The 26816-nt window shown below is 46.7% G+C and overlaps 1 protein-coding gene across 1 annotated transcript in view; it reads left to right on the top strand.

The window, feature by feature from the left end:
- Window positions 1–26816, top strand: part of vps13c (vacuolar protein sorting 13 homolog C) — a 473104-nt gene that overhangs the window by 229078 nt on the left and 217210 nt on the right. Inside the window, 5 exon segments of the mRNA XM_072493103.1 lie at window positions 2118–2231; window positions 5181–5284; window positions 15703–15870; window positions 18024–18328; window positions 20087–20234. Coding sequence (XP_072349204.1) covers window positions 2118–2231; window positions 5181–5284; window positions 15703–15870; window positions 18024–18328; window positions 20087–20234 — 839 coding nt within the window.

The following is a 26816-nucleotide window of genomic DNA, read 5'->3' as shown; positions in this document are numbered from 1 at the left end:
TGATCAGAGTGTATAAATACTAAACTGGGTTGATAAAGTAAATGTAGACCAAATGCTCCCCCTTGTGGGGAAATCTGGAATGAGACGTCACAGATGTAGGGTGAGAGGCGGTAGATTTAGAACTGAGTGTGATGAATTTGTGGAACTTGTTGCCCCATAGTGCGGTGGAATCTGAGTCATTAAATAGTTTCAAGAAGGAGATAGATATATTTCTGATTTATTAAAACCGGGTTAAAGAGATAATGGGGAACAGGTGGGAGGTGTATTTGAGACCAGGAAGAGATCAGCCAGGATCTGATTGCACGTCGGAACAGGCTCGAGGGGCTGAATTGCCGACCTCTGCTCTTAATACCTATGTTCCTGTGACCAGTCCACCCAACCTGCACATCTTTGGACCGTGGGAGGAAAGCGGGGCACCCGGTGGAAACCCATGCAGAGACCGGGAGAAAGTGCAGACTCCACACAGACAGTCACCCACGGCAGGAATTGAATGCGGATCCCTGGTCCTGTGAGGCAGCAGTGGTGACCACTGTGCCACCGTGCTGCCCTCGTTCTCTCTTTGCTTACTCATACATCACCTTAAAGCGAGTGATGTGCTTCCAACTCGGTCAGTACTTTCCAAACCCTGTGCACACAGCAGCTTGGATGTGTCTCCCTCTCTTTCTCCAACCCCTCCTCGATAGGGAAACTTTTGTTACCTGCTCATTGCTTCCCCAAAATGATGTGGCTTAAACAGCAACTTCTGTAGACTGAGAATCATAGCTGAGAACCCAAGCTTTGCCACTTTGCTCCGATGTTTGCACTGCTTACCTGTAATGCCTCACTACCATAAGTTTACTGCATTTTACTAAGTAATGGTAAAATGGCGCATCTTTGTCGGCCATTTGTAAACTTTTAAAATTTGTATCACTCGTTTTAAGACTCTGTCAAAAACCTAGCACTCTTCATTTGCTTGGTCACCTGTCCAAATCTCTGTTGGTTGTTTTGTTGCAAACCTTGTCCGATGCACAGTGGTTAGGACTGGTGCATCACAACTCCAGGATCCCAGGTTCGATTCCCGGCTTGGGTCACTATCTGTGCGGAGTCTGCACGTTCTCCTGGTGTCTGCGTGGATTTCCTCCGGGTGCTCCGGTTTCTCTCTCAAATCCCAAGAGATGTTCTATTAGGTAATTTGGACATTCTGAAGTCTTCCTCTGTGTACCTTAACGGGCGCCGGAGTGTGGCGACTCGGGGATTTCCCAGTAACTTCATTGCAGTGGTAATGTAAGCCTACTTGTGACACTAATAAAGATTATTATTGAGATGCTTGACTACATTGGAGGCATAATATCAATGTAAGTTTTTGCCATATGTGGCAACTGAACTGGATTAGCCATATAAATACTGCCTACCAGAGCAGTTCATAGGCTGGGAATCCTGCGGCGTGAAACTCACCTCCTGACCCCCACCCCCACCCCAAGCCTGTCCTTCATCTACAAGGCACAAGTCAGGAGTGTAATGGAATACTCTCCACTTGCCTGGATAAGTGCAGCTCCAACAACCATCCAGGACAAAGCAGCCCTGCTTGATTGGCACCCGACCCATAAACATTCAGCCTTTCCACCACTGACGAACAATGGCAGCCGTGTGTACCATCTACAAGATGCACTGCAGCAACTCACCAAGGTTCCGTAGGCAGCACCTTCCAAACCCACGACCACTACCATCTGGAAGGACAAGGGCAGCAGACACATGGGGACACCACCACCTGCAAGTCTCCTCTGAGCCATTCACCATCCTGACATGGAAATATATCGGCCGTTCCTTCACTGTCGCTGGGTCAAAATCCTGGAACTCCCTCCCTAACAGCACAGTGGGTGTAAGTAGATCTCGGGGACTGCAGCAGTTCAAGAAGGCAACTTGCCACTACCTTCTGAAATGCAATGATGGGCATTAAATGTTGGCCTAACCAGTGACCCCCAACATCCCGTAAATAAATTAAAAAAAAAAAAAAAAAATCAATGTTGTCAGATTCAGCATTTAGATCGAAATACGCAAGTTTATATGTTGTGATTTGTAACAGTTACTTTTGGTTGTATTCTTTCAACTTACTGATTAATCAATGTTTTTGTATTTAGTATCTATAGACACGGCAGTCGATGTGTTTGATCTGAAGTTTTCTGTTGAACTAGGGGCATTGAACATGGTTGTGTGTGATGAAGATTTCAGCATTGCTGATATCAAGATACAAGGTAAACAAAAGTATATTGAGCTCCGGATTCAAAGGCAGACTTGTCTGTAAAGCAAAGGTGATTTGTAGTTTTTTCAGAGGCGGACACTGGCTATATTTGCAGGATAAAGCTAGGTACCAGTAAAACAACCTAATAGCTACGTACCTAATGTCTGTGGATGTCATTGGGAGAGGTTTCTGGATAGAAATGCGGTGAGGGGTTTCTGGGCGGGGAGGGGTTTCTGGGTGGTGAGGGGTTTCTGGGTGGGAACGTGGGAGGGGTTTCTGGGCGGGAATGTGGGGAGGGGTTTCTGGGTGGGAACGTGGGGAGGGGTTTCTGGGCGGGAATGTGGGGAGGGGTTTCTGGGCGGGAACGTGGGGAGGGGTTTCTGGGCGGGAACGTGGGAGGGGTTTCTGGGCGGGAACGTGGGGAGGGGTTTCTGGGCGGGAACGTGGGGAGGGGTTTGTGAGTGGTGAGGGGTTTGTGGGTGGGATCGTGGGGAGGGGTCTGTGGGCGGGAACGTGGGGAGGGGTCTCTGGGCGGGAACAAAGAACAAAGAAATGTACAGCACAGGAACAGGCCCTTCGGCCCTCCAAGCCCGTGCCGACCATGCTGCCCGACGTGGGGAGGGGTCTCTGGGCGGGAATGTGCTGAATGCTGGAAGTGGGAGTGACTGCCCCATGACATTAAGGCAACATTTTCCCCAGTTTGGCATCCAGCAGCCCTGGAAGCAATGGGAATTGGGGAAAGCTCTCCAGTGGTTGGAGTCAGACCTGGCACAAAGGAAAGATAGCTTTGGTGGTTGGAGGTCAATCATCTCTGTTCCAGGATATCACTGCAGGAGTTCCTCAGGGTAATGTCCTCGGTCCAACCATCTTCAGCTGCTTCATCAGTGACCTTTGTATCATAAGGTCCGAAGTGGGGATGTTCGCTGATGACTGCACAATGTTCAGCACCATTCTCGACTGTTCAGATACTGAAGCAGTCCCTGTCCAAATGCAGCATGATCTGGAAAATATCCAGGCTTGGGCTAACAAGTGGCAAGTAACATTTACGCCCACACAAGTGTAAAGAGAGAATCAAACCATCGCCCCCTGGCATCGCCCCCTGGCATCGCCCCCTGGCATCGCCCCCTGGCATCGCCCCCTGGCATCGCCCCCTGGCATCGCCCCCTGGCATCGCCCCCTGGCATCGCCCCCTGGCATCGCCCCCTGGCATCGCCCCCTGGCATCGCCCCCTGGCATCGCCCCCTGGCATCGCCCCCTGGCATCGCCCCCTGGCATCGCCCCCTGGCATCGCCCCCTGGCATCGCCCCCTGGCATCGCCCCCTGGCATCGCCCCCTGGCATCGCCCCCTGGCATCGCCCCCTGGCATCGCCCCCTGGCATCGCCCCCTGGCATCGCCCCCTGGCATCGCCCCCTGGCATCGCCCCCTGGCATCGCCCCCTGGCATCGCCCCCTGGCATCGCCCCCTGGCATCGCCCCCTGGCATCGCCCCCTGGCATCGCCCCCTGGCATCGCCCCCTGGCATCGCCCCCTGGCATCGCCCCCTGGCATCGCCCCCTGGCCAGAAATTGACCTGGACTGGCCATATAATTACTGTGGCTACAAAAGCAGATTAAAGGCTAGGAGTCCTGCAGCGAGTAACTCACCACCTGATCTCCCCATCTGTCAACCATCTATAAGGCACAAGAGTAATGCAATACACTCCAGTTGCCTGGATGAGTAAAGGTAAGGTAAAGTCGCCATTGTCCCAGATGACGAGAGGCTGCTTTCCCCTTGGAGGGAGAGAGCTGTCTGGTGGTGATTTAACCTGAGGATCACCCACACCTCAGGCAAGGGGGAGCAAGGTTGAGAAGGCGGTGCCTTCATGAATAACCTCAGCTGGTACGGAAATTGAACCCGCTCTGTCGGCCTCGCTCTGTCGGCCTCGCTCTGTCGGCCTCGCTCTGTCGGCCTCGCTCTGTCGGCCTCGCTCTGTCGGCCTCGCTCTGTCGGCCTCGCTCTGTCGGCCTCGCTCTGTCGGCCTCGCTCTGTCGGCCTCGCTCTGTCGGCCTCGCTCTGTCGGCCTCGCTCTGTCGGCCTCGCTCTGTCGGCCTCGCTCTGTCGGCCTCGCTCTGTCGGCCAGCTCGAACCAGCTGTCCAGCCAACTGAGCTAAACCGGGACCTGGGAAGTGCAGCTCCAACAACACTCAAGAAGCTCGACATCATCCAAATCAGCCCCGCTTGATTGCTCCACATCCACAAACATTCACTCTGTCCGCCACAGACATGCAGTGGCAGCCGTGTGCACCATCTACAAGATGCACTGCAGTAACTCACCGAGGTTCCTCAGACAGCACCTTCCAAACCCACGACCACTACCATCTCGAAGGACAAGGGTAGCAGATACCTGGGAAACCCCACCAAGGGTTTCGCTCCAAGCCGCTCCCCATCCTGACTTGGAAATACATCGCTGTTCCTTCACTGTCACTGGGGAAACATCCTGGAACTCCCTCCCTGAACTGCAGCAGTTCAAGAAGGCAGCTCACCACCGCCTTCTGAAGGGCAACTAGGGATGGGCAATAAACGCTGGACTAGCCAGAGACGCCCACACCCCAACAATGAATTTAAAAAAAATGTGCCAATGTGATTATATCAGATTAAATGTTGACAGATCGTGGGTGCCCCATTGCGAGATCTAAACTTCAAATGAATGGTACAGAATTCACACAGCGAGTTGATGTCTCCTTTATTGTTTCTAAGCTTTAGTTTACGGATTACAGACCATTATACTTCCAGTCTTTTCACATTTAAACTGTTCTTTTTAATTGTAGCTTCGATTGCTCTCTAACTGTACTGTTAAATTACTAATATGGGTAGTTAGAATAGTTCTGGTTTGAAGGGATAAATAGCTTATTTCCGTGATAAAACAATCCAGCTTGATATAAAATTTGAGATTATATGATGGCCTTTCAACATGACTTTCCAGGTATGGATGCATCTGTATCTGTGCAGTCAAAGCAGACAGAGGTTTTTGCCCGACTTAAAGATATCATAGTTACAGATGTTGGCTCAAGGACCACACATGAAAAGGTAAGCTGTTCGATACAGGTGTTAGTTATTATGAGCAGCGTATTAGTCCATGCGGGCTCAGGCTAAAATTAAATAACCACTTTGTTTTGATCTGTGCAATTTTATTCTGATTGATATCATGTGGACTGTGACCCTAATTGAGTACTCCTTGGACAGTGAAATGGCTGAGTTAAAGTCTCTGAGCCCTACAGGCCGCTGGATCCAAGGTGCTTTGAGAAGGTGATAGATTTCCCTTCTAAACTGCTTCAGTCTGTGGTAAAGCTGGGCTGTTTGCTACACCTGAGAGGGGTTTGCTTACTTCAAAGGGAAGTTGAGAGTCAATCATCATGGTGTGTCCCTGGAGTTTCACATATGTACAAATGTAACACAGAGAGGCTGGGTTAGAATTTCATTTGGAGTTTAATTTGGATAAATGTGAAGTGATGCATTTTGATAGATCAAATCAGGGCAAGACCTACTCAGTTAATGGTCGGGAGTTGGGGAGAGTTACAGAACAAAGAGATCTAGGAGTACAGGTTCATAGCTCCTTGAAGGTGGAGTTGCAGGTGGACAGGGTGGTGAAGAAGGCATTCAGCATGCTAGGCTTCATTGGTCAGAATATTGAATACAGGAGTTGGGACGTCTTGTTGAAGTTGTACAAGACATTGGTAAGACCACACATGGAATACGGTGTTCAGTTCTGGTCACCCTTATTATAGGAAGGATATTGTTCAACTAGAAAGAGTGAAGAAGAGATTTACGAGGATGCTACCAGGACTTGATGGTCTGAGCTATAAGGAGAGGCTGGATAGGCTGGGACTTTTTTCCCTGGAGCGTCGGAGGCTTAGGGTTGATTTTATAGAGGTCTATAAAATAATGAGGGGCATCAATAAGGTAGATAGTCAACATATTTTCCCAAAGGTAGACAAGTCTAGAACTAGAGGGCATAGGTTTAAGGTGAGAGGGGAGAGATACAAAAGAGACCAGAGGGGGAATTTCTTCACACAGAGGGTGGTGAGTGTCTGGAATGGGGGCTGCCAGAGGCGGGTATGATTTTGTCTTTTAAAAAGCAGTTAGACCGTTATATGGGCAGGGGGGGTACAGAGGTATATGGGCTAAACGTGGGCAAGTGGGATTAGCTTAGTGATAGAAACTGGGCGGCACGGGCAAGCTGGGCCGAAGGGCCTGTTTCCCTGCTGTAAACATCTATGACTCTAGAAGAGCAGGTTTTTTCCCTCCTTGATGAATTTTGTGAATCAATTGTGTTTTTACAACCAAGCTGAGGGCCTGATGCTATTTTATTTTAACTGGTAACCGTTATATGTTTTCAGGTTTTTTGTAACCATGTTTAATATTCAAGCTGACTTGTTGGGATTTAAACTTGCATTCACCGGATTATTAGTTCGGGCCCTGGGATAGAACTCCGGTGATAAATCACTCCATTACTGCATTCTGACATTACCAAGATAAATGGGATCAAGCTCTTTAATAAAAGTCTAACGCTGTATTTAAGGTGGAGTATCTAACATTGTAGAGGAAGGATCTAAAATAGTCATGTATGATTTTTCTCACCATTTCACATGCACAATGCAGTGATTTTCATTTTTGCTTTGAGATGCATTGTGCCACATTTATCCATTCGGAGTTGTTAGGACTCGTGCTTTCCCTGTTCCAGTTTCACTGGTGGTTACAATTCCTTTAATAGACTACACCCAATCATAACTAGTCAACATTGTGCTACTTTCAGTTCTTTCACAACTTATTTACAAACCTGCTTGTTTTGAACACATCACTATCCTGACTGTGTCAGTCTCTTACTCGTATTTCGATTTGGGAAGCCTTTCATGTTTGCTACATGTTGCAAACCAAGGCTGGATTTTGAGACCGAACTGCTGTTGGACACAGATCAAGAATTTCACGCAAGTTCTGGAGGAAATGGGGTGTATTCTAATTCTTTCACCTATTGAATAGTATGCTTCAGGAAGGGAAAAGTTGTGCTCCATCTTACATTCTTTAGTGTAATTTGTTCCCCTTGTCATCATGCTGTTCAGGTTTTAAATGCATGTCCTTTCTTAGTCTGTTGCGTGCCTGTGTAATTATTGCCACATTTACTGAGTCTTCAGTTTCATGCAGGAGTTGGCCATTCAGCGTTTCAAACCTGTTTCATCATTCAGTATCATCATGACTGAGCTACTCTGCATTATCTTGACCGTCCTGCATTATCACCGCAACTTTAAATCCTTTGGTATTCAAAAATCCGTCTTTCTTTGGCTTGAATATATTAAATAACTGGGTATCCACATACCCTCGGTAGAGAATTCCAAAAGTCCATTAAATTTATTTTCACCTCGGTCCTAAATGTTTGACATCTTACTCTGAGACCGTGATCCCTCATTCTGTGCTTCTCGGGGAGAGGAAACCCCTTCAGAATTTTATAGGTTTCAATAAGATCAACACTTGTTCCTCCAAATTCCAGGGAATACAGCTCAGTCTACTCAATCTCTCTCAATAGGACCAGGAGCCACTCGTGGACATTTGCTGCACTCTGTTCATAGCAGATATGTTCTTCTCTGAATAAAGTTACCAAAATTCTACCTTGCTCCAGGTGTAGTCTTGCCAATATCCGTGCAGTGAGACGTTTTCACTCTTCCACTTTATAAGAAAGGCTAACCAGACCATTTGCTTTGTTAATTGCTTGCTGTAACTTGCTCTCTGTGACACCCAGGTCCCTCCGAGTATCAACATTCCAGTCTTGCACCATTTAAAAAACATTCTGCATTACTGTTTTTCCTTCAAAAGTGGAGAACTTCGCACTTGTCCACATTATATTCCATCTGCCATGGTCATGCCCACTTCAATTGTCTGTGTTCCTTTGCAGTCTCCATTTCTCCTCCGAGCTGACTTTCCCACCTTCCTGAATATCATCGGCAAGCTTGGATACTTTACATTCTGTTCCCACATCCAAGTTAATTTAAATTAGCTGATCTGTGTGGTACCCTTCAAATTGCAGTCTGCCCACCGGAAGTAATCTGTTAACAGACTGAAAACAATCCATGCTGATGTGCTGCCCCTGAACCAGTGATCCCTAACTTTGTGTAACAGCATTTTTTATCAAATACTATTTCAAAATCCCAATATACTATGTCCACTGGGTTTCCTTCATCAGTCCTGGTTACAACCTGAAAATCCCGTAACGCATTTGACAAATATAATTTCCCTTTCATAAATCCGAGTTGACTCTGCTTACTCGTATTCTGATTTTCAAAGTGTTACTTTGCTCTTCGTTAGTTAGCATTTTCCCTCCTTTTGATGTCAAGTAAACTGACTTGTGGTCCCCTGTTTCTTCTCTCCATCCTTTCCTGAATAATCAGATCACGTTTGCTGCCTTTCAATCCATGGACATTGGCCCAGAATCGGGAAAATCCAATGCACCCATCACATCTACAGCAATCTCTTTCAAAATCCTCGGGTCTAGTCCATAAGACCATAAGACATAGGAGCGGAAGTAAGGCCATTCGACCCATCGAGTCCACTCCACCATTCAATCATGGCTGATTTCAACTCCATTTACCCGCTCTCTCTCCATAGCCATTAATTCCTCGAGAAATCAAGAATTTATCAACTTCTGTCTTAAAGACACTCAGCGTCCCGGCCTCCACCGCCCTCTGTGGCAATGAATTCCACAGACCCACCACTCTCTGGCTGAAGAAATTTCTCCTCATCTCTGTTCTAAAGTGACTCCCTTTTACTCTAAGGCTGTGCCCCCGGGTTCTGGTCTCCCCTGCTAATGGAAACAACTTCCCTACGTCCACCCTATCTAAGCCATTCATTATCTTGTAAGTTTCTATTAGATCTCCCCTCAACCTCCTAAACTCCAGTGAATATAATCCCAGGATCCTCAGACGTTCATCGTATGTTAGGCCTACCATTCCTGGGATCATCCGTGTGACTCTCCGCTGGACCCGCTCCAGTGCCAGTATGTCCTTCCTGAGGTGTGGGGCCCAAAATTGCTCACAGTATTCTAAATGAGGCCTAACTAGCTTCAGAAGTACATCCCTGCTTTTATATTCTAAGCCTCTTGAGATAAATGACAACACTGCATTTGCTTTCTTAATTACGGACTCAACCTGCCAGTTTACCTTTAGAGAATCCTGGACTAGGACTCCCAAGTCCCTTTGCACTTCAGCATTATGAATTTTGTCACCGTTTAGAAAATAGTCCATGCCTCTATTCCTTTTTCCAAAGTGCAAGACCTTGCACTTGCCCACGTTGAATTTCATCAGCCATTTCTTGGATCACTCCCCTAAACTGTCTAAATCTTTCTGCAGCCTCCCCACCTCCTCCATACTACCTGCCCCTCCACCTATCTTTGTATCATCGGCAAACTTAGCCAGAATGCCCCCAGTCCCGTCATCTAGATCGTTAATATATAAAGAGAACAGCTGTGGCCCCAACACTGAACCCTGCGGGACACCACTCATCACCGGTTGCCATTCCGAAAAAGAACCTTTTATCCCAACTCTCTGCCTTCTGCTTGACAGCCAATCGTCAATCCATGTTAGTACCTTGCCTCGAATACCATGGGCCTTTATTTTACTCAGCAGTCTCCCGTGAGGCACCTTATCAAAGGCCTTTTGGAAGTCAAGATAGATAACATCCATTGGCTCTCCTTCGTCTAACCTATTTGTTATCTCTTCAAAGAACTCTAACAGGAGATGTCAGAGGTAGGTTCTTTACTCCGAGAGTAGTAAGGGTGTGGAATGCCCTGCCTGCAACAGTAGTGGACTCGCCAACACTAAGGGCATTCAAATGGTCATTGGATAGACATATGGACGATAAGGGAATAGTGTAAATGGGCTTTAGAGTGGTTTCACAGGTCGGCGCAACATCGAGGGCTGAAGGGCTATGTTTGTCAGGCACGACCTCCCCTTACTAAATCCATGCTGTCTTGTCCTAATCCGACCCTGCACTTCCAAGAATTTAGAAATCTCATCCTTAACAATGGATTCTAGAATCTTGCCAACAACCGAGGTTAGGCTAATTGGCCTATAATTTTCCATCTTTTTCCTTGTTCCCTTCTTGAACAGGGGGGTTACAACAGCGATTTTCCAATCCTCTGGGACTTTCCCTGACTCCAGTGACTTTTTGAAAGATCATAACTAACGCCTCCACTATTTCTTCAGCTATCTCCTTTAGAACTCTAGGATGTAGCCCATCAGGACCCGGAGATTTATCAATTTTTAGACCTCTTAGTTTCTCTAGCACTTTCTCATTTGTGATGGCTACCATATTCAACTCTGCCCCCTGACTCTCCTGAATTGTTGGGATATTACTCATGTCTTCTACTGTGAAGACTGACGCAAAGTACTTATTTAGTTCCTCAGCTATTTCCTTGTCTCCCATCACTAGATTACCAGTGTCATTTTGGAGCGGCCCAATGTCTACTTTTGCCTCCCGTTTGTTTTTAATGTATTTAAAGAAACTTTTACTATCATTCCTAATGTTACTGGCTAGCCTACCTTCATATTTGATCCTCTCTTTCCTTATTTCTATCTTTGTTATCCTCTGTTTGTTTTTGTAGCCTTCCCAATCTTCTGACTTCCCACTACTCTTTGCCACATTATAGGCTTTCTCTTTTGCTTTGGTGCATTCCCTAACTTCCTTTGTCAGCCATGGCTGCATAATCCCCCCTCTGATAACCTTTCTTTTCTTTGGGATGAACCTCTGTACTGTGTCCTCAATTACTCCCAGAAACTCCTGCCATTGCTGTTCTACTGTCTTTCCCACTAGGCTCTGCTCCCAGTCGATTTTCGACAGTTCCTCCCTCATGCCCCTGTAGTTACCTTTATTTAACTGTAACACCTTTACATCTGATTCTACCTTCTTTCTTTCAAATTGGAGATTGAATTCTACCATATTATGATCACTGCCTCCTAAGTGTTCCTTTACTTTAAGATCTTTAATCAAGTCTGGCTCATTACATAACACTAAGTCCAGAATGGCCTGTCCCCTCGTGGGCTCCATCACAAGCTGTTCCAAAAAGCCCTCCTGTAAACATTCAATGAATTCCCTTTCCTTGGGTCCACTGGCAGCATTATTTACCCAGTCCACCTGCATATTGAAGTTCCCCATGATCACTGTGACCTTGCCTTTCTGACATGCACTTTCTATTGCGTGGTGCATTTTGTGCCCCTGGTCCTGACCACTGTTAGGAGGCCTGTACATAACTCCCATTATGGGTTTTTTGCCTTTGTGGTTCCTCAACTCTACCCACACAGACTCCACATCATCTGACCCTATGTCGTTTATTGCTATTGATTTAATTTCATTCCTAATTAACAAGGCAACCCCGCCCCCTCTGCCCAGCTCTCTGTCTTTTCGATAGGTTGTGAATCCCTGGATGTTTAAATGCCAGTCCTGAACCCCCTGCAACCACGTCTCTGTGATGCCTACCACATCATACCTGCCAGTCACAATCTGGCCCACAAGCTCATCTACCTTGTTCCGTACACTGCGCGCATTTAAATATAGCACCTTTAGTTCTCTATTGACCGTCCCTTTTTGTTTTCTTAGTGTGGTGGACCTTGGTTTACTGAGCCTTTCCATACACTGTGTCATATTTTGTGGGATGGGGACTATCGTAACTTCTCCTGAGTTCTGTCTTTTCGTGCTTTTTTGTATTCCTAAGCAGCTACGCTTCCCACTGATTACTTCACCTCTTGGTTCCCTGACTTTCCCTTCCCCCCCAATCTCTAGTTTAAAGTCCTATTGACCAGCCTATTTACTCTTTTCGCCAGAACACTGGTCCCAGCTCGGTTCAGGTGGAGACCATCCCAACGGTATAGGTCCCCCCTGTCCCAAATCTGATGCCAGTGTCCCATGAAAAGGAACCCCTCTTTCCCACACCACTCTTTCAGCCACGTGTTAACTTCCCTTATTCTTGCCTCCCTATGCCAATTTCCACGTGGCTCGGGCAGTAATCCGGAGATTATGACCCTTGAAAACCTGTTTTTTAATTTGAATCCTAGCTCTTTATAATCTCTAAACAGGTCCTCTTTTCTAGACTTGCCTATGTTGTTGGTACCGACATGGACCACAACAACTGGATCCTCCCCCTCCCTCTCCAGTATCCTTTCAAGCCGGTCAGAGATGTCCCGCACCCTAGCAGCGGGCAGGCAACATACCATGCGGGACTCTTTATCCTGCTCACAAAGGATACTATCTATCCCCCTGATAATAGAATCCCCTACAACTACAACTTGCCTATTTACTCCCTCCCCTTGAATGGCCTGCTGAACCATGGTGCCTTGGTCAGCTGACTCATCCTTCCTGCAGCCCTGTTCGCCATCCACACAGGGAGCAAGTGCCTCATACCTGTTGGACAGGGTCAAGGGCTGAGGCTCCTGAGTTCCTGACTGCTGGTTCTCTGTACCTGCCTGACTTGCAGTCACACCCTGCTATCCCTGGCCACTGGCAGGATTTAAACTACTTACTCTGACAGGTGTGACTGCCTCCTGAGACAGTGTCCAGGTAAGTCTCCCCCTCCCGGATGTGCCTCAGTGTTTGAAGCTCAGACTCCAGCTGATCAACTCTGAGCCGGAGCTCTTCGAGCAGCCAACACTTACTGCAGATGTGGTCGCTGCAGCTCGCAATGGGATCTGCCAGCTCCCACATCAAGCAGCTCAAGCACATCACCTGACCAGCCATCACTAATTAATTAATTAGTTTAATTTAAGTTTACGAGTTTAGCTGTGTTTTTTTTAAATTTGGGGCAGATTTGCTATCAACCAATCAGATCACAGCTTCCCTCTGACATCACTTTTGGGAAAAAAAACCTGGAAAACAGGAAGTTACCGTTAGGTTTTTACACTCACAGAGACTGCTCCTCCTCCTCCGAACGGCTCCCGAAATTAGGCCCGGAGAAAGAGAGAGAACAAAACAGTCGGGGAAAAAGCACCTTCTCCCACTCTGCACCGAATTACCTCACTGCACCAAATTACCAAATTCTCACTCTGTCTGTGTCTCACTCACTCAGGCTCTGTCTCTTTGACCAGCGCAATGCTTCGGATCCAGGGGATTTGTCGACTTTAAACCCCATTAATTGTTTCTTTACCAGGAATGATATCCCTTATCTCCTCACTTTAACTGGATTCTTAGTTGACCACTCGACTGAAAAGTTTCTTATGTCTTTTACTGTGAAGACAGATAGAGTATTTCTTTTAGTGCTTCTATTTTTTTTTTACCTCCCCATTATAATTTTTCCCGTTTCTGTCCCTAATGGTACCAGGTTTACATTTGTTAATCCCTTTTTCACAGACCTAAAGAAGCTTTTATAATAAAAACGAAAGTGCTGGGAAAACTCAACCGGTTTGGCAGCCTCTGCGGAGGCAGGAACAAAGTTAACATTTCCAATCCCAAAGTGACCCTTCTCTGGACGCTTTTACAATCAGTTTTTATGCCTTTTGCCATTTTGCTCTCATTTTTTCAGTTTATCAAATGCCTTGATCTTTTTTTCCGGAATTCGAGAGCCCTTTTTAGCAACACAATTGAATTTTTTTTTTTACATAGAATTTACAGTGCAGAAGGAGGCCATTCGGCCCATCGAGTCTGCACCGGCTCTTGGAAAGAGCACCCTACCTAAGGTCAACACCTCCACCCTATCCCCATAACCCAGCAACCCCACCCAACACTCAGGGCAATTTTGGACACTAAGGGCAATTTAGCAATGGTCAATCCACCTAACCTGCACATCTTTGGACTGTGGGAGGAAACCGGAGCACCCGGAGGAAACCCACGCACACACGGGGGGGGACGTGCAGACTCCGCACAGACAGTGACCCAAGCCGGAATCGAACCTGGGACTGTGAAGCAATTGTGCTAACCACTGTGCTACCGTGCTGCCCTAAACCATAAACCACTGCATAAACCACTTCCTTTAATTCTATCTTCAACTTGTCAGTTATGTTTGGACCACTTTTCCCATGGGGTTTGTTATCCTTCAAGAGAATGCATATTTGTTGCAAATTCTGAATTTAATCATTGTTGGCCATCGAATATGAACTGTCATCTTTTAATATAGTTTTCCAATCTACTGCCACCAATTCACCACTCATACCCACGTAGCTTCCTCTGTTCAGGTTTAACACCCCAGATTTGTATGTAATCCTTTTATCATAGATTAGGGGCAGCACGGTAGCATAGTGGTTAGCACAATTGCTTCACAGCTCCAGGGTCCCAGGTTCGATTCCCGACTTGGGTCACTGTCTGTGCGGAGTCTGCACGTTCTCCCCGTGTGTGCGTGGGTTTCCTCCGGGTGCTCCGGTTTCCTCCCACAGTCCAAAGATGTGCAGGTTAGGTGGATTGACCATTGCTAAATTGCCCTTAGTGTCCAAAATTGCCCTTAGTGTTGGGTAGGGTTACTGGGTTGTGGGATAGGATATCCACAATGCTACCGTGCTGCCCTTAAGAACAAATTAATCTACACTATCGCATTCTACCGTAATCCATGTACCTATCCAATAGCTGCTTGAAGGTCCCTAATGTTTCTGACTCAACTACTTCCACAGGCAGTGCATTCCATGCCCCCACTACTCTCTGGGTAAAGAACCTACCTCTGATATCCCCCCTATATCTTCCACCATTCACCCTAAATTCATGTCCCCTTGTAATGGTTTGTTGCACCCGGGGAAAAAGTCTCTGACTGTCTACTCTATCCCCCTGATCATCTTATAAACCTCTATCAAATCGCCCCTCATCCTTCTCCGTTCTAATGAGAAAAGGCCTAGCACCCTCAACCTTTCCTCGTAAGACCTACTCTCCATTCCAGGCAACATCCTGGTAAATCTCCTTTGCACCTTTTCCAAAGCTTCCACATCCTTCCTAAAATGAGGCGACCAGAACTGTACACAGTACTCCAAATGTGACCTTACCAAAGTTTTGTACAGCTGCATCATCACCTCTCGGCTCTTAAATTCAATCCCTCTGTTAATGAACGCTAGCACACCAAAGGCCTTCTTCACAGCTGTATCCACTTGAGTGGCAACTTTCAAAGGTGTATGAACATAGACCCCAAGATCTCCCTGCTCCTCCACATTGCCAAGAACTCTACCGTTAACCCTGTATTCCGCATTCATATTTGTCCTTCCAAAATGGACAACCTCACACTTTTCAGGGTTAAACTCCATCTGCCACTTCTCAGCCCAGCTCTGCATCCTATCTATATCTCTTTGCAGCCGACAACAGCCCTCCTTACTATCCACAACTCCACCAATCTTCGTATAGTCTGCAAATTTACTGACCCACCCTTCAACTCCCTCATCCAAGTCATTGTTGGTTCTTCAACGGATTGATCTTTGAAACCTAACTTTATGAAATGTAGCAGAGCAGAATGAATTCACAATTATGGAAATATTGAGCTTAGACTGTTCTCATATTTTTAGGTTGTGTCCATCATTGGTGATGAAGTCTTTAGCTTCAAGATGGTTTTGTGTTGCAATGCGACAGAGGGTGCGGACTACCTTGATATGTCAAAAGTGGATGGGGAAGTGACTTTGCAAGTGGGTTGCATTCAGTTGGTGTACCTACACACATTCTTCATGTCATTGTTGGTAAGTATACTGCTTGGAAATTCTACACAAACTAACCCTCAAATTACATTAAATCTTGGTTTTAAGTGTCATGAGTTTATTTTAAAGTCATTTCATACCGTATCTGATGTTGGATCATGTGACACAATTGACGCCATTTTAGAGCGACTTGTGTCGCTACCTCGCCCTCCTCTCATTGCTAACCCTCCAGTTCACACTCCCTGCTGCTCTTTGACCCTTCAGTTCAGTTTTTGCTGCTCTTTGACCCCCCCAATTCACAGTCTCTGCTGCTCCTTGACCCTCCCTCTCATTGCTGACCCTCAGGGTCACAGACTCTGCTGCTCCTTGACCCTCCCTCTCATTGCTGACCCTCCGGTTTATGGCCTCTTTTGCTCCCTGACAAGCATGTTTCCTCCTGCTGCGGGCCCTCTGGTTCACAGCTTACCGCTTTCAATATAAAGCATATCACCATACCTCTCGTTGCTCATCTCCAGAGTTCTCACTCACAGCAAGAAGTCTTTCTCCCAAAGAAGTCTGACGTGACTCCGAGGTTGACCCCGAGGTTTAGGAAGTGGAATATGTGGCAAGTGGGAGTTACAGCTAGCAGGAGAGGCACCAAGCATGAACTGAGGAAGTTAGCACATTTATATTTAAATTTTTTTGTTAAAAAAATTATTTTGTTTACCAGTATAGGAATTTACAACGTAAAGCATTTCAACTTGCAGGGGAAGTCTTCTATTTCGGATAATGGAGGTCCTACAGAACCTAACTCCAGCGTTTACATTGGTTTTCATCTGATTCACTTAAAGTTCTTTCATTTAAAGCTGCACTTTTCAGAAATAAAACTGCAACTTTAATAGTGCTTCCTGTACATAGAACATAGAACATAGAACAATACAGCGCAGTACAGGCCCTTCGGCCCACGATGTTGCACCGAAACAAAAGCCATCTAACCTACACTATGCCATTATCATCCATATGTTTATCCAATAAACTTTTAAATGCCCTCAATGTTGGCGAGTTCACTACTGTAGCAGGTAGGGCATTCCACGGCCTCACTACTCTTTGCGTAAAGAACCTACCTCTGACCTCTGTCCTATATCTATTACCCCCTCAGTTTAAGGCTATGTCCCTTCGTGCTAGCCATTTCCATCCGCGGGAGAAGGCTCTCACTGTCCACCCTATCTAACCCCCTGATCATTTTGTATGCGCTGTAATGTTCTATGTTCTAGGTTGGGGTTATTTTCCTTGGAACAAAGAAGGCTGAGGGGTGACTTTATTGAGGTGAACAAAAGTATGAGGGGAAGGGACTGGGTAAAATAGTTACCCTTGGTGGAGAATTCTAGGACCAGGGGACATAGATTGAAGATAAGTGGCAGAAGGTGTAGAGGGGACGTGAGAAAGAACGTGTTACACAGAGGGCAGTGGGAGTCTGGAATTCACTGCCCGAGTTGGTGGTGGAGGCAGAGACCCTAAACTCTTGTAAGAAGCACCTGGATCTGCACTTTAAGTGCTCTAAGCTACAGGACAATGGACAGGTGCGGGAAGGTGGGATTAGGAAGGGCACCTGGGTGTCTTCTCCCTGGCATGGGCAAAATGGGCCCAATGTGCTGTAACCTTTTAATGGGCAGCATGGTAGCACAGTGGATAGCACTGTTGCTTCACAGCTCCAGGGTCCCAGGTTCGATTCCCCGCTGGGTCACTGTCTGTGCGGAGTCTGCACATCCTCCCCGTGTGTGCGTGGGTTTCCTCCGGGTCCTCCGGTTTCCTCCCACAGTCCAAAGATGTGCAGGTTAGGTGGATTGGCCATGCTAAATTGCCCTTCGTGTCCCAAAAAGATTAAGTGGGTGTGACAGGGTTACAGGGATAAGGTAGAGACGTGGCCTTGAGTGGGGTGCTCTTTGTAAGGGCCGGTGCAGACTCGATGGGCCGAATGGCCTCCTTCTGCACTGTAAATTCTGTGTTTCTATGATTGCGACAGCAGTCAGTGCTGGACTGTGGGATGGTAAATGTTTGATTTGAATGAACTATTGTGAAAATACTGATTGAAGCAGAGTATTGTGTTCCCGGCCACTTGCTTACATTTCTATCTGTTTAACTACAGGGAGAATTTTTTTTGTGGCTTTTATATAAAACAGACTGATGCTCTCTTTATTTTTTGAAATGTCCAACAGAACTTCTTCGACAACTTCCAAGCGGCCAAGGAAGCGTTAAGCATAGCCACAGCGCAGGCTGCAGAAAAAGCTGCCTCCAGCGTGAAAGATTTTGCTCAAAAGAGTTTCCGACTGGCGATGGACATCAATTTGAAAGCTCCAGTCATCATCATCCCCCAGTCCTCCATGTCCATGAACGCTGTGGTGGCAGATTTGGGTTTGATTACCGTTCAGAATAGCTTCACTCTGATCTCTGCTGAAGGGTGCACACTGCCACCTGTGGTGGATATCATGGAGGTTCAACTAACACAGCTGAAGCTGTCCCGGTAAGATGCACTCGGAATAATTGATCCCGTGGTTGTATTCTAGCCCACATGGGAATTTAATCTTATTCCTACTTGACTCAATTAGTTGTTGGGGAATAGGGGAGAGGTGCTTTCCATTGTCCCTATTGTTCTGTATCCACCTTACCAGCTCACCTCTGATCCTGTGTGACTTCCCCTTTTGTACTAGTCTACCATGAGGGACCTTGTCAAAGGCCTTACTGAAGTCCATATAGACAACATCTACTGCCCTACCTGCATCAATCATCTTTGTGACCTCCTCGAAAAACTCTTATCAAATTAGTGAGACACGACCTCCCCTCCCCTCGTCTCTTATCCTGATATTTTACAGATTCGCCCATGTTCTTTCTTACTAATTCTCTATCAGTGTATTTGGTAGTAATGTCTGAGGACAATTTGTCTGTTTGGTGCTCTGTGCAAATACAATTTGGGGCAAAATGTTAACTTTCCCTTTCTAAAAATTGTTTAAATCACGGGATACCAGTTCAATGGGAACGGTGTTCACTTCCATTGTGAGGATGTGCAATAAGATTGTCGCAAAAGCAAAGACATGATTAGCAGCGGGGGGAAGAGATGATCACGGTTGGTAAGCGACTTGCGGACACGAGCCACATTGTGCGAGTCAACTCTAGATCACAATGAACATGAAGGGCATTAAGCTAATGCTGATACCATGGGCAAATAATATGTTGATTAGATGATCTACCAAATTTGGGCAACATTCTCCAGACGTTAATCTGAGCTCACGTTTAGACATAGACATAGAATTTACAGTGCAGAAGGAGGCCATTTGGCCCATCGAGTCCGCACCGGAAAGACCGACCCACTTAAGCCCACACCTCCCCCCTATCCCCACAACTCAGTAACCTCATCTAACCTTTTTGAACACTATGGGCAATTGAGTACAGCCAATCCACCTAACCTGCACACCTTTGGACTGTGGGAGGAAACCGGAGCACCCGGAGGAAACCCACGCAGACACGGGGAGAACGTGCAGACTGTGACCCAAGCCTGGGACCCTGGAGCTGTGAAGCAACTGTGCTAACCGCTGTGCTACCATGCTGCATTTATGCAGTATTTGGTGAACAAAGTGATGCTTCAAGCCTCAGATTTAAAAAAAAAAAATCATTGATGACACGCTGCGTCTGGCAGGTTCAGATAGCTCCCAACATTTTAAAGGATCGAAATGTTCTGAGCAACACTCTGGGTGAGTTTGAAGTCCACTTCTCCAAGCTATAGGTCCTCTGGCACATTGCAGTGATCGCCGCTGATGGATTGGTGAAGTAATAAGGGAGGCATACTTTCAAGCCTTGTGCCTTTTCAAAAAAATTACCAGGAGCCTGGGGAAGCCGATATTTCCCTGTTGCCTGCTCCATGGCAACGACTCAGCCAATCAGAGTCGACCTGTCAACCAATCAGCACTCTTTTCTCCTGTCATACGAGTTGTTCTGATGGTTTGAAATTTGGAATTCTTGTGTTTGTCCCTGAAGGGTGCAAGACGTGAAGCTTCAGCACCACGTATTTCTTTTCAGCAGCAGTAAGGGGAGACGCTGCGTTGTATTTGCTTGAGGCCTGACCTCCAACTTAAATATAAAGTGTCACCATCATGAGTATACGTGGCCCGCGTGCTTTTGTTGGTTTTCCACAATTGTTTTGCCGTCTCTTTCCCGGTTGGGGGGACAGGTTTTCTGAACCATTCTGTTCTCATTTCTTGGATTCTGCGTTTTCTTCCCGTTTCAGAACCATCCTGCAGAAAGACTCGGCACAGCCTGATTTTCAGATTTTACAACCAGTCAACATGCTGCTGACGATTAAACGAAACCTGGCTGTAGCGTGGTATCACAAAATCCCTGGCATGGAAATCAATGGAGATCTAAAGGCAATGAATGTAAGTATATTTTTCCAAGGCTCCAATGTGATCTGAGTGAATTCGCTGCAGGGTTAGAGGCACATTCACACTTCAGTATTTGGATGTTAACTGGTTAGTGAATATCAACAGCTTTTAGGGCAGCACGGTAGCACAGTGGTTAGCTCTGTTGCTTCACAGCTCCAGGGTCCCAGGTTCGATTCCCGGCTTGGATCACTGTCTGTGCGGAGTCTGCACGTTCTCCCTGTGTCTGCGTGGGTTTCCTCCGGGTGCCCCGGGTTTCCTCCCCCAAGTCCCGAAAGATATGCCGTTCGGTGAATTGGACATTCTGAATTCTCCCTCAGTGTACCCGAACAGGCGCTGGACTGTGGAGACTAGGGGCTTTTCACAGTAACTTCATTGCAGTGTTAATGTAAGCTTACTTGTGACAGTAATAAAGGTAATTCAGTGTTGCTATTGGAACCTGTATGTTTCCAGCTGTGCCTATCAGTTTGTGGGCTATGCAGAACATTCTTTGTTCCTATCTCACTACTTATTCTGGTACATTGGTGACTGTCAGTGTTTCCTGCTCTGTGAGTTGGAAAATGTCATCAACCTGTTTCCAATTTTCATCCTTTTCTCGTTTCCACATGGTCCATCTCTTACTCCTACGCTTGCTTGATTCTTCTGCATTACTTTCCAGGGGTAAGTTATCGACCAGTATCTACTGGAAACCCACCGACTCCCACAGCCACTTCACTCTACATTCTCAAACCCCATTTCCTGCAAGTGTAAAAATCATCTAGCGTCAGGGCCGTATCGTTAATTGTAACTCAATCTAACAATAATTCAAGTTGATTACTTTAAATTAATTAATTAGTGCTTAACTGTCACTCAGCAGGGTGCAGTGCTCCAACTGAGATGTGGCAGATCTGTGACGCTTCCAGTGTCCCGGTCGACTACATCTGCAGCAAGTGTAACCAATGGCAGCTCCTCACAGACCACGTGGTTCGGTTGGAGCAGCAATTGGATGCACTTAGGAGCATGCAGGTGGTGGAAAGCATCATACATAGGAGTTATAGAGACGTGGTCACACCCAAGGTGCAGGCAGAGAGATGGGTGACCACCAGAAAGGGCAGGCAGTCAGTGCAGGAATCCCCTGTGGTTGCCCCCCTCTCGAACAGGTATACCCCTTTGGATACTGTCGGGGGGAATAGCCTATCAGAGGAAAACAGCAGCAGCCAGAGCAGTGGCACCACGGCTGGCTCTGATGTTCAGCAGGGAGGGTCAAAGCGCAGAAGAGCAATAGTAATAGGGGACTCTATAGTCAGGGGCACAGATAGGCGCTTCTGTGGACGTGAAAGAGACTCCAGGATGGTATGTTGCCTCCCTGGTGCCAGGGTCCAGGATGTCTCCGAAAGGGTAGCGGGCATCCTGAAGTGGGAGGGCAAACAGGCAGAGGTCGTTGTACATATTGGTACTAGCGACATAGCCAGGGAGGGGCATGAGGTCCTGCAGCAGGAATTCAGGGTTCTAGGCAGAAAGTTAAAATACAAGACCTCTAGGGTTGTAATCTCGGGAGTACTCCCTGTGCCACGTGCCAGTGAGGCTAGAAATAGGAAGATAGAGCAGCTAAACACGTGGCTAAACAGCTTGTGTAGGAGGGAGGGTTTCCGTTATCTGGACCACTGGGAGCTCTTCCGGGGCAGGTGTGACCTGTATAAGAAGGACGGGTTGCATCTAAACTGGAGGGGCATAAATATCCTGGCCGCGAGGTTTGCTAGTGTCACACGGGTGGGTTTAAACTAGTATGGCAGGATACTGGAGCAATAGGTCAGAAGGTGAAAGCATTGAGGGAGAACTAGGGAACAGGGCCAGTATGGCTCTGAGGAAGAGCAGACAGGGAGATGTTGCTGAAAACAGCGCGTCTGGTGGCCTGAAGTGCATATGTTATAATGCAAGAAGTATAACTGGTGAGGCAGATGAACTTAGAGCTTGGATTAGTACTTGGAACTATGATGTTGTTGCTATTACAGAGACCTGGTTGAGGGAAGGACAGGATTGGCAGCTAAACATTCCAGGATTTAGATGTTTCAGGTGGGATAGAGGGGGATGTAAAAGGGGTGGCGGAGTTGCGCTCCTGGTTAGGGGGAATATCACAGCTATACTATGGGAGGACACCTCAGAGGGCAGCGAGGCTATATGGGTAGAGATCAGGAATAAGGGTGCAGTCACAATGTTGGGGGTTTACTACAGGCCTCCCAACAGCCAGCGGGAGATAGAGGAGCAGATAGGACGACAGATTTTGGGAAGGAGTAAAAACAACAGGATTGCTGTGATGGGAGACTTCAACTTCCCCAATATTGACTGGGACTCACTTAGTGCTAGGGGCTTGTACAGGGCAGAGTTTGTACGGAGCATCCAGAAGGGCTTCTTAAAACAATATGTAGACAGTCCAACTAGGGAAGGGGCTGTACTGGACCTGGTATTGGGGAATGAGCCCGACCAGGTGGTAGAAGTTTCAGTAGGGGAGCATTTCGGGAACAGTGTCCACAAATCAGTAAGCTTTAAAGTGCTGGTGGACAAGGATAAGAGTGGTCCTAGGGTGAATGTGCTAAATTGGGGGAAGGCTAATTATAACAATATTAGGCGGGAACTGAAGAACCGAGATTGGGGGCGGATGTTTGAGGGTAAATCAACATCTGACATGTGGGAGGCTTTCAAATGTCAGTTGAAAGGAATTCAGGACCGGCATGTTCCTGTGCGGAAGAAAGATAAATACGGTTTTGTGAAGGGGAGGTCATGTCTCACTAACTTCATAGAGTTTTTCAAAGCGGTCATAAAGATGATTGATGCAGGCAGGGCAGTGGATGTTGCCTATGTGGACTTCAGTAAGGCCTTTGACAAGGTCTCTCATGTCAAACTGGTACAAAAGGTGAAGTCACACGGGATCAGGGGTGAGCTGGCAAGATGGATACAGAACTGTCTAGGTCATAGAAGGCAGAGAGTAGCAATGGAAGAGTGCTTTTCTGATTGGAGGGCTGTGACTAATGGTGTTCCGCAGGGATCAGTGCTGGGACCTTTACTGTTCGTAGTATATGTAAATGATTTGGAGGAAAATGTATCTGGGCTGATTAGTAAGTTTGCAGACGACACAAAAGTTGGTGGAATTGCGGATAGCGATGAGGACTGTCAGAGGATATAGCAGGATTTAGATTGTTTGGAGACTTGAGCGGAGAGATGGCAGATGGAGTTTAATCCGGACAAATGTGAGGTAATGCATTTTGGAAGCTCTAATGCCGGTAGGGAATATACAGTGAATGGTAGAACCCTCAAGAGTATTGAAAGTCAAAGAGATCTAGGAGTACAGGTCCACAGGTCACTGAAAGGGGCAACACAGGTGGAGAAGGTAGTCAAGAAGGCATACGGCATGCTTGCCTTCATTGGCCGGGGCATTGAGTATAAGAATTGGCAAGTCATGTTGCAGCTGTATAGAACCTTAGTTAGGCCACACTTGGAGTATAGTGTTCAATTCTGGTCACCACACTACCAGAAGGATGTGGAGGCTTTAGAGAGGGTGCAGAAGAGATTTACCAGAATGTTGCCTGGTATGGAGGGCATTAGTATGAGGAGAGGTTGAATAAACTCAGTTTGTTCTCACTGGAACGAAGGAGGTTGAAGGGCGACCTGATAGAGGTCTACAAAATTATGAGGGGCATAGACAGAGTGGATAGTCAGAGGCTTTTCCCCGGGGTAGAGGGGTCAATTACTAGGGGGCATAGGTTTAAGGTGAGAGGGGCAAGGTTTAGAGTTGATGTACGAGGCAAGTTTTTTACGCAGAGGGTAGTGGGTGCCTGGAACTCGCTACCGGAGGAGGTGGTGGAAGCAGGGACGATAGTGACATTTAAGGGGCATCTTGACAAATACATGAATAGGATGGGAATAGAGGGATATGGACCCAGGAAGTGTAGAAGATTGTAGTTTAGTCGGGCAGCATGGTCGGCACGGGCTTGGAGGGCCGAAGGGCCTGTTCCTGTGCTGTACATTTCTTTGTTCTTTGTTGTTCTTTGTTGACTCTTCCATTGACCGTATAGTCCGCTCTTGAATTAGATCTTCCAAAATGCATCACCTCGCATTTGCCTGGATTGAACTCCATCTGCCATTTCTCTGCCCAACTCTCCAATCTATCTATATTTTGCTGTATTCTCAATCAGTCCTCCACGCTATCTGCAACTCCACCAATCTTAGTATCATCTGCAAACTTGCTAATCAGACCACCTATACCTTCGTCCAGATCATTTATGTATATCACAAACAACAGTGGTCCGAGCACGGATCCCTGTGGAACACCACTAGTCACCTTTCTCCATTTTGAGACACTCCCTTCCACCACTACTCTCTGTCTCCTGTTGCCCAGCCAGTTCTTTATCCATCTAGCAAGTACACCCTGAACCCCATACGACTTCACTTTTTCCATCAACCTGCCTTACTGAAGTCCATGTATATGACATCTACAGCCCTTCCCGCATCAATTAACTTTGTCACTTCCTCAAAGAATTCTATTAGGTTTGTAAGACATGACCTTCCCTGCACAAAACCATGCTGCCTATCACTGATAAGTCTATTTTCTTCCAAATGTGAATAGATCATATCCCTCAGTATCTTCTCCAACAGCTTGCCTACCACTGACGTCAAGCTCACAGGTCTATAATTCCCTGGATTATCCCTGCTACCCTTAGTAAACAAAGGGACAACATTAACAATTCTCCAGTCCTCTGGGACCTCACCCGCGCTCAAGGATGCTGCAAAGATATACGTTAAGGCCCCAGCTATTTCGTCCCTCGCTTCCCTCAGTAACCTGGGATAGATCCCATCTGGACCTGGGGACTTGCCTTTTAGAATACCCAAAACTTCCCCCTTCCTTATGCCGACTTGACCTTGAGTATTTAAACATCCATCCCTAGCCTCAACATCCATCATGTCCCTCTCCTTGGTGAATACCGATGCAAAGTACTCATTAAGAATCTCACCCATTTCCTCTGACTCCACGCATAAATTCCCTCTTTTGACTTTGAGTGGGCCAATCCTTTCTCTAGTTACCCTCTTGCTCCTTATATATGAATAAAAGGCTTTGGGATTTTCCTTAACCCTGTTAGCCAAAGATATTTCATGACCCCTTTTAGCCCTCTTTATTGCATGTTTGAGATTTGTCCTACTTTCCTGATATTCCTCCAAAGCTTCATCAGTTTTAAGTCCCCTAGATTTTATGTATGCTTCCTTTTTCATCTTAGCTAGTCTCTCAATTCCACCCGTCATCCATGGTTCCATAATCTTGCCATTTCTATCCCACATTTTCACAGGGATATGTCTGTCCTGCACTCTAATCAACCTTTCCTTAAAAGACTCCCACATTTCAAATGTGGATTTACCCTTAAACAGCTGCTCCCAATCCACATACCCTAGCTCCTGCCGAATTTTGTTCTACTTGGCCTTTCCCCAATTTAGCACTCTTCCTTTAGGACCACTCTTGTCTTTGTCCATGAGTATTCTAAAACCTACGGAATTGGGATCGCTATTCCCAAAGTAATCACCAACTGAAACTTCAACCACCTGGCCAGGATCATTCCTCAATACCAGGTCCAGTATGGCCCCTTCCCGAGTTGGACTAGTTACATACTGCTCTAGAAAACTCTCCTGGATGCTCCTTACAAATTCTGCTCCATCTACGCCTCCAACACTACATGAGTCCCATTCAATGTCGGGGAAGATAAAATCTCCCACCACGACCACCCTATTGCTCCTACATTTTTCTATAATCTCTCTACATATTTGTACCTCTACTTCACGCTCGCTTTTGGGAGGCCTATAGTAAAGTCCCAATAATGTTACTGCACCCTTCCTATTTCTTAGCTCTACCCATCTTGCCTCAGTGCTCGAATCCTCCATCGTGCCCTCCTTAATCACAGCTGTGATATCATCTCTGACCAGTAATGCAACTCCTCCACCCCTTTTAACTCCCTCTCTATCCCTCCTAAAGCATCTATACCCTGGGATATTTAGTTGCCTGTCTTGCCCTTCCCTCAACCAAGTCTCAGTAATACCAATAACATCATATTCCCAGGTACTAATCCAAGCCCGAAGTTCATCTGCCTTACCTGCTACACTTCTCGCATTGAAACAAATGCACCTCAGACCACCTGTCCCTTTGCGTTCATCATCTCTTCCCTGTCCACTCTTCCCCTCAGTCACATTGAGTTAATTATCTAGTACCTTACTGGCTTTAGTTGCTGCCTCTTTACTGACCTCTAACTTCCTAATATGGTTCCCATCCCCCTGCCACATTAGTTTAAAACCTCCTCAACAATGTTAGCAAAAGCACCCCCTAGGACATTGGTTCCAGTCCTGCCCAGGTGCAGACCATCCGATTTGTAATGGTCCCACCGCCCGCAGAACCGGTTCCAATGTCCCAAAAATCTGAACTCCACCCTCCTGCACCATCTCTCAAGCCGCGAATTCATTCTGACTATTCTTGAATTTCTACTCTGACTTTCTCGTGGCACTGGTAGCAATCCTGAGATTACTACCTTTGAGGTCCTATTTTTTGACTTATATCCTAACTCCCTA

Source organism: Scyliorhinus torazame, chromosome 30 (assembly GCF_047496885.1).
Source record: "Scyliorhinus torazame isolate Kashiwa2021f chromosome 30, sScyTor2.1, whole genome shotgun sequence".
In the NCBI taxonomy this organism is placed as follows: Eukaryota; Metazoa; Chordata; class Chondrichthyes; order Carcharhiniformes; family Scyliorhinidae; genus Scyliorhinus; species Scyliorhinus torazame.
The sequence above is the reverse complement of the archived record's forward strand: the minus strand, read 5'-3'. Positions and strand labels throughout refer to the sequence as shown.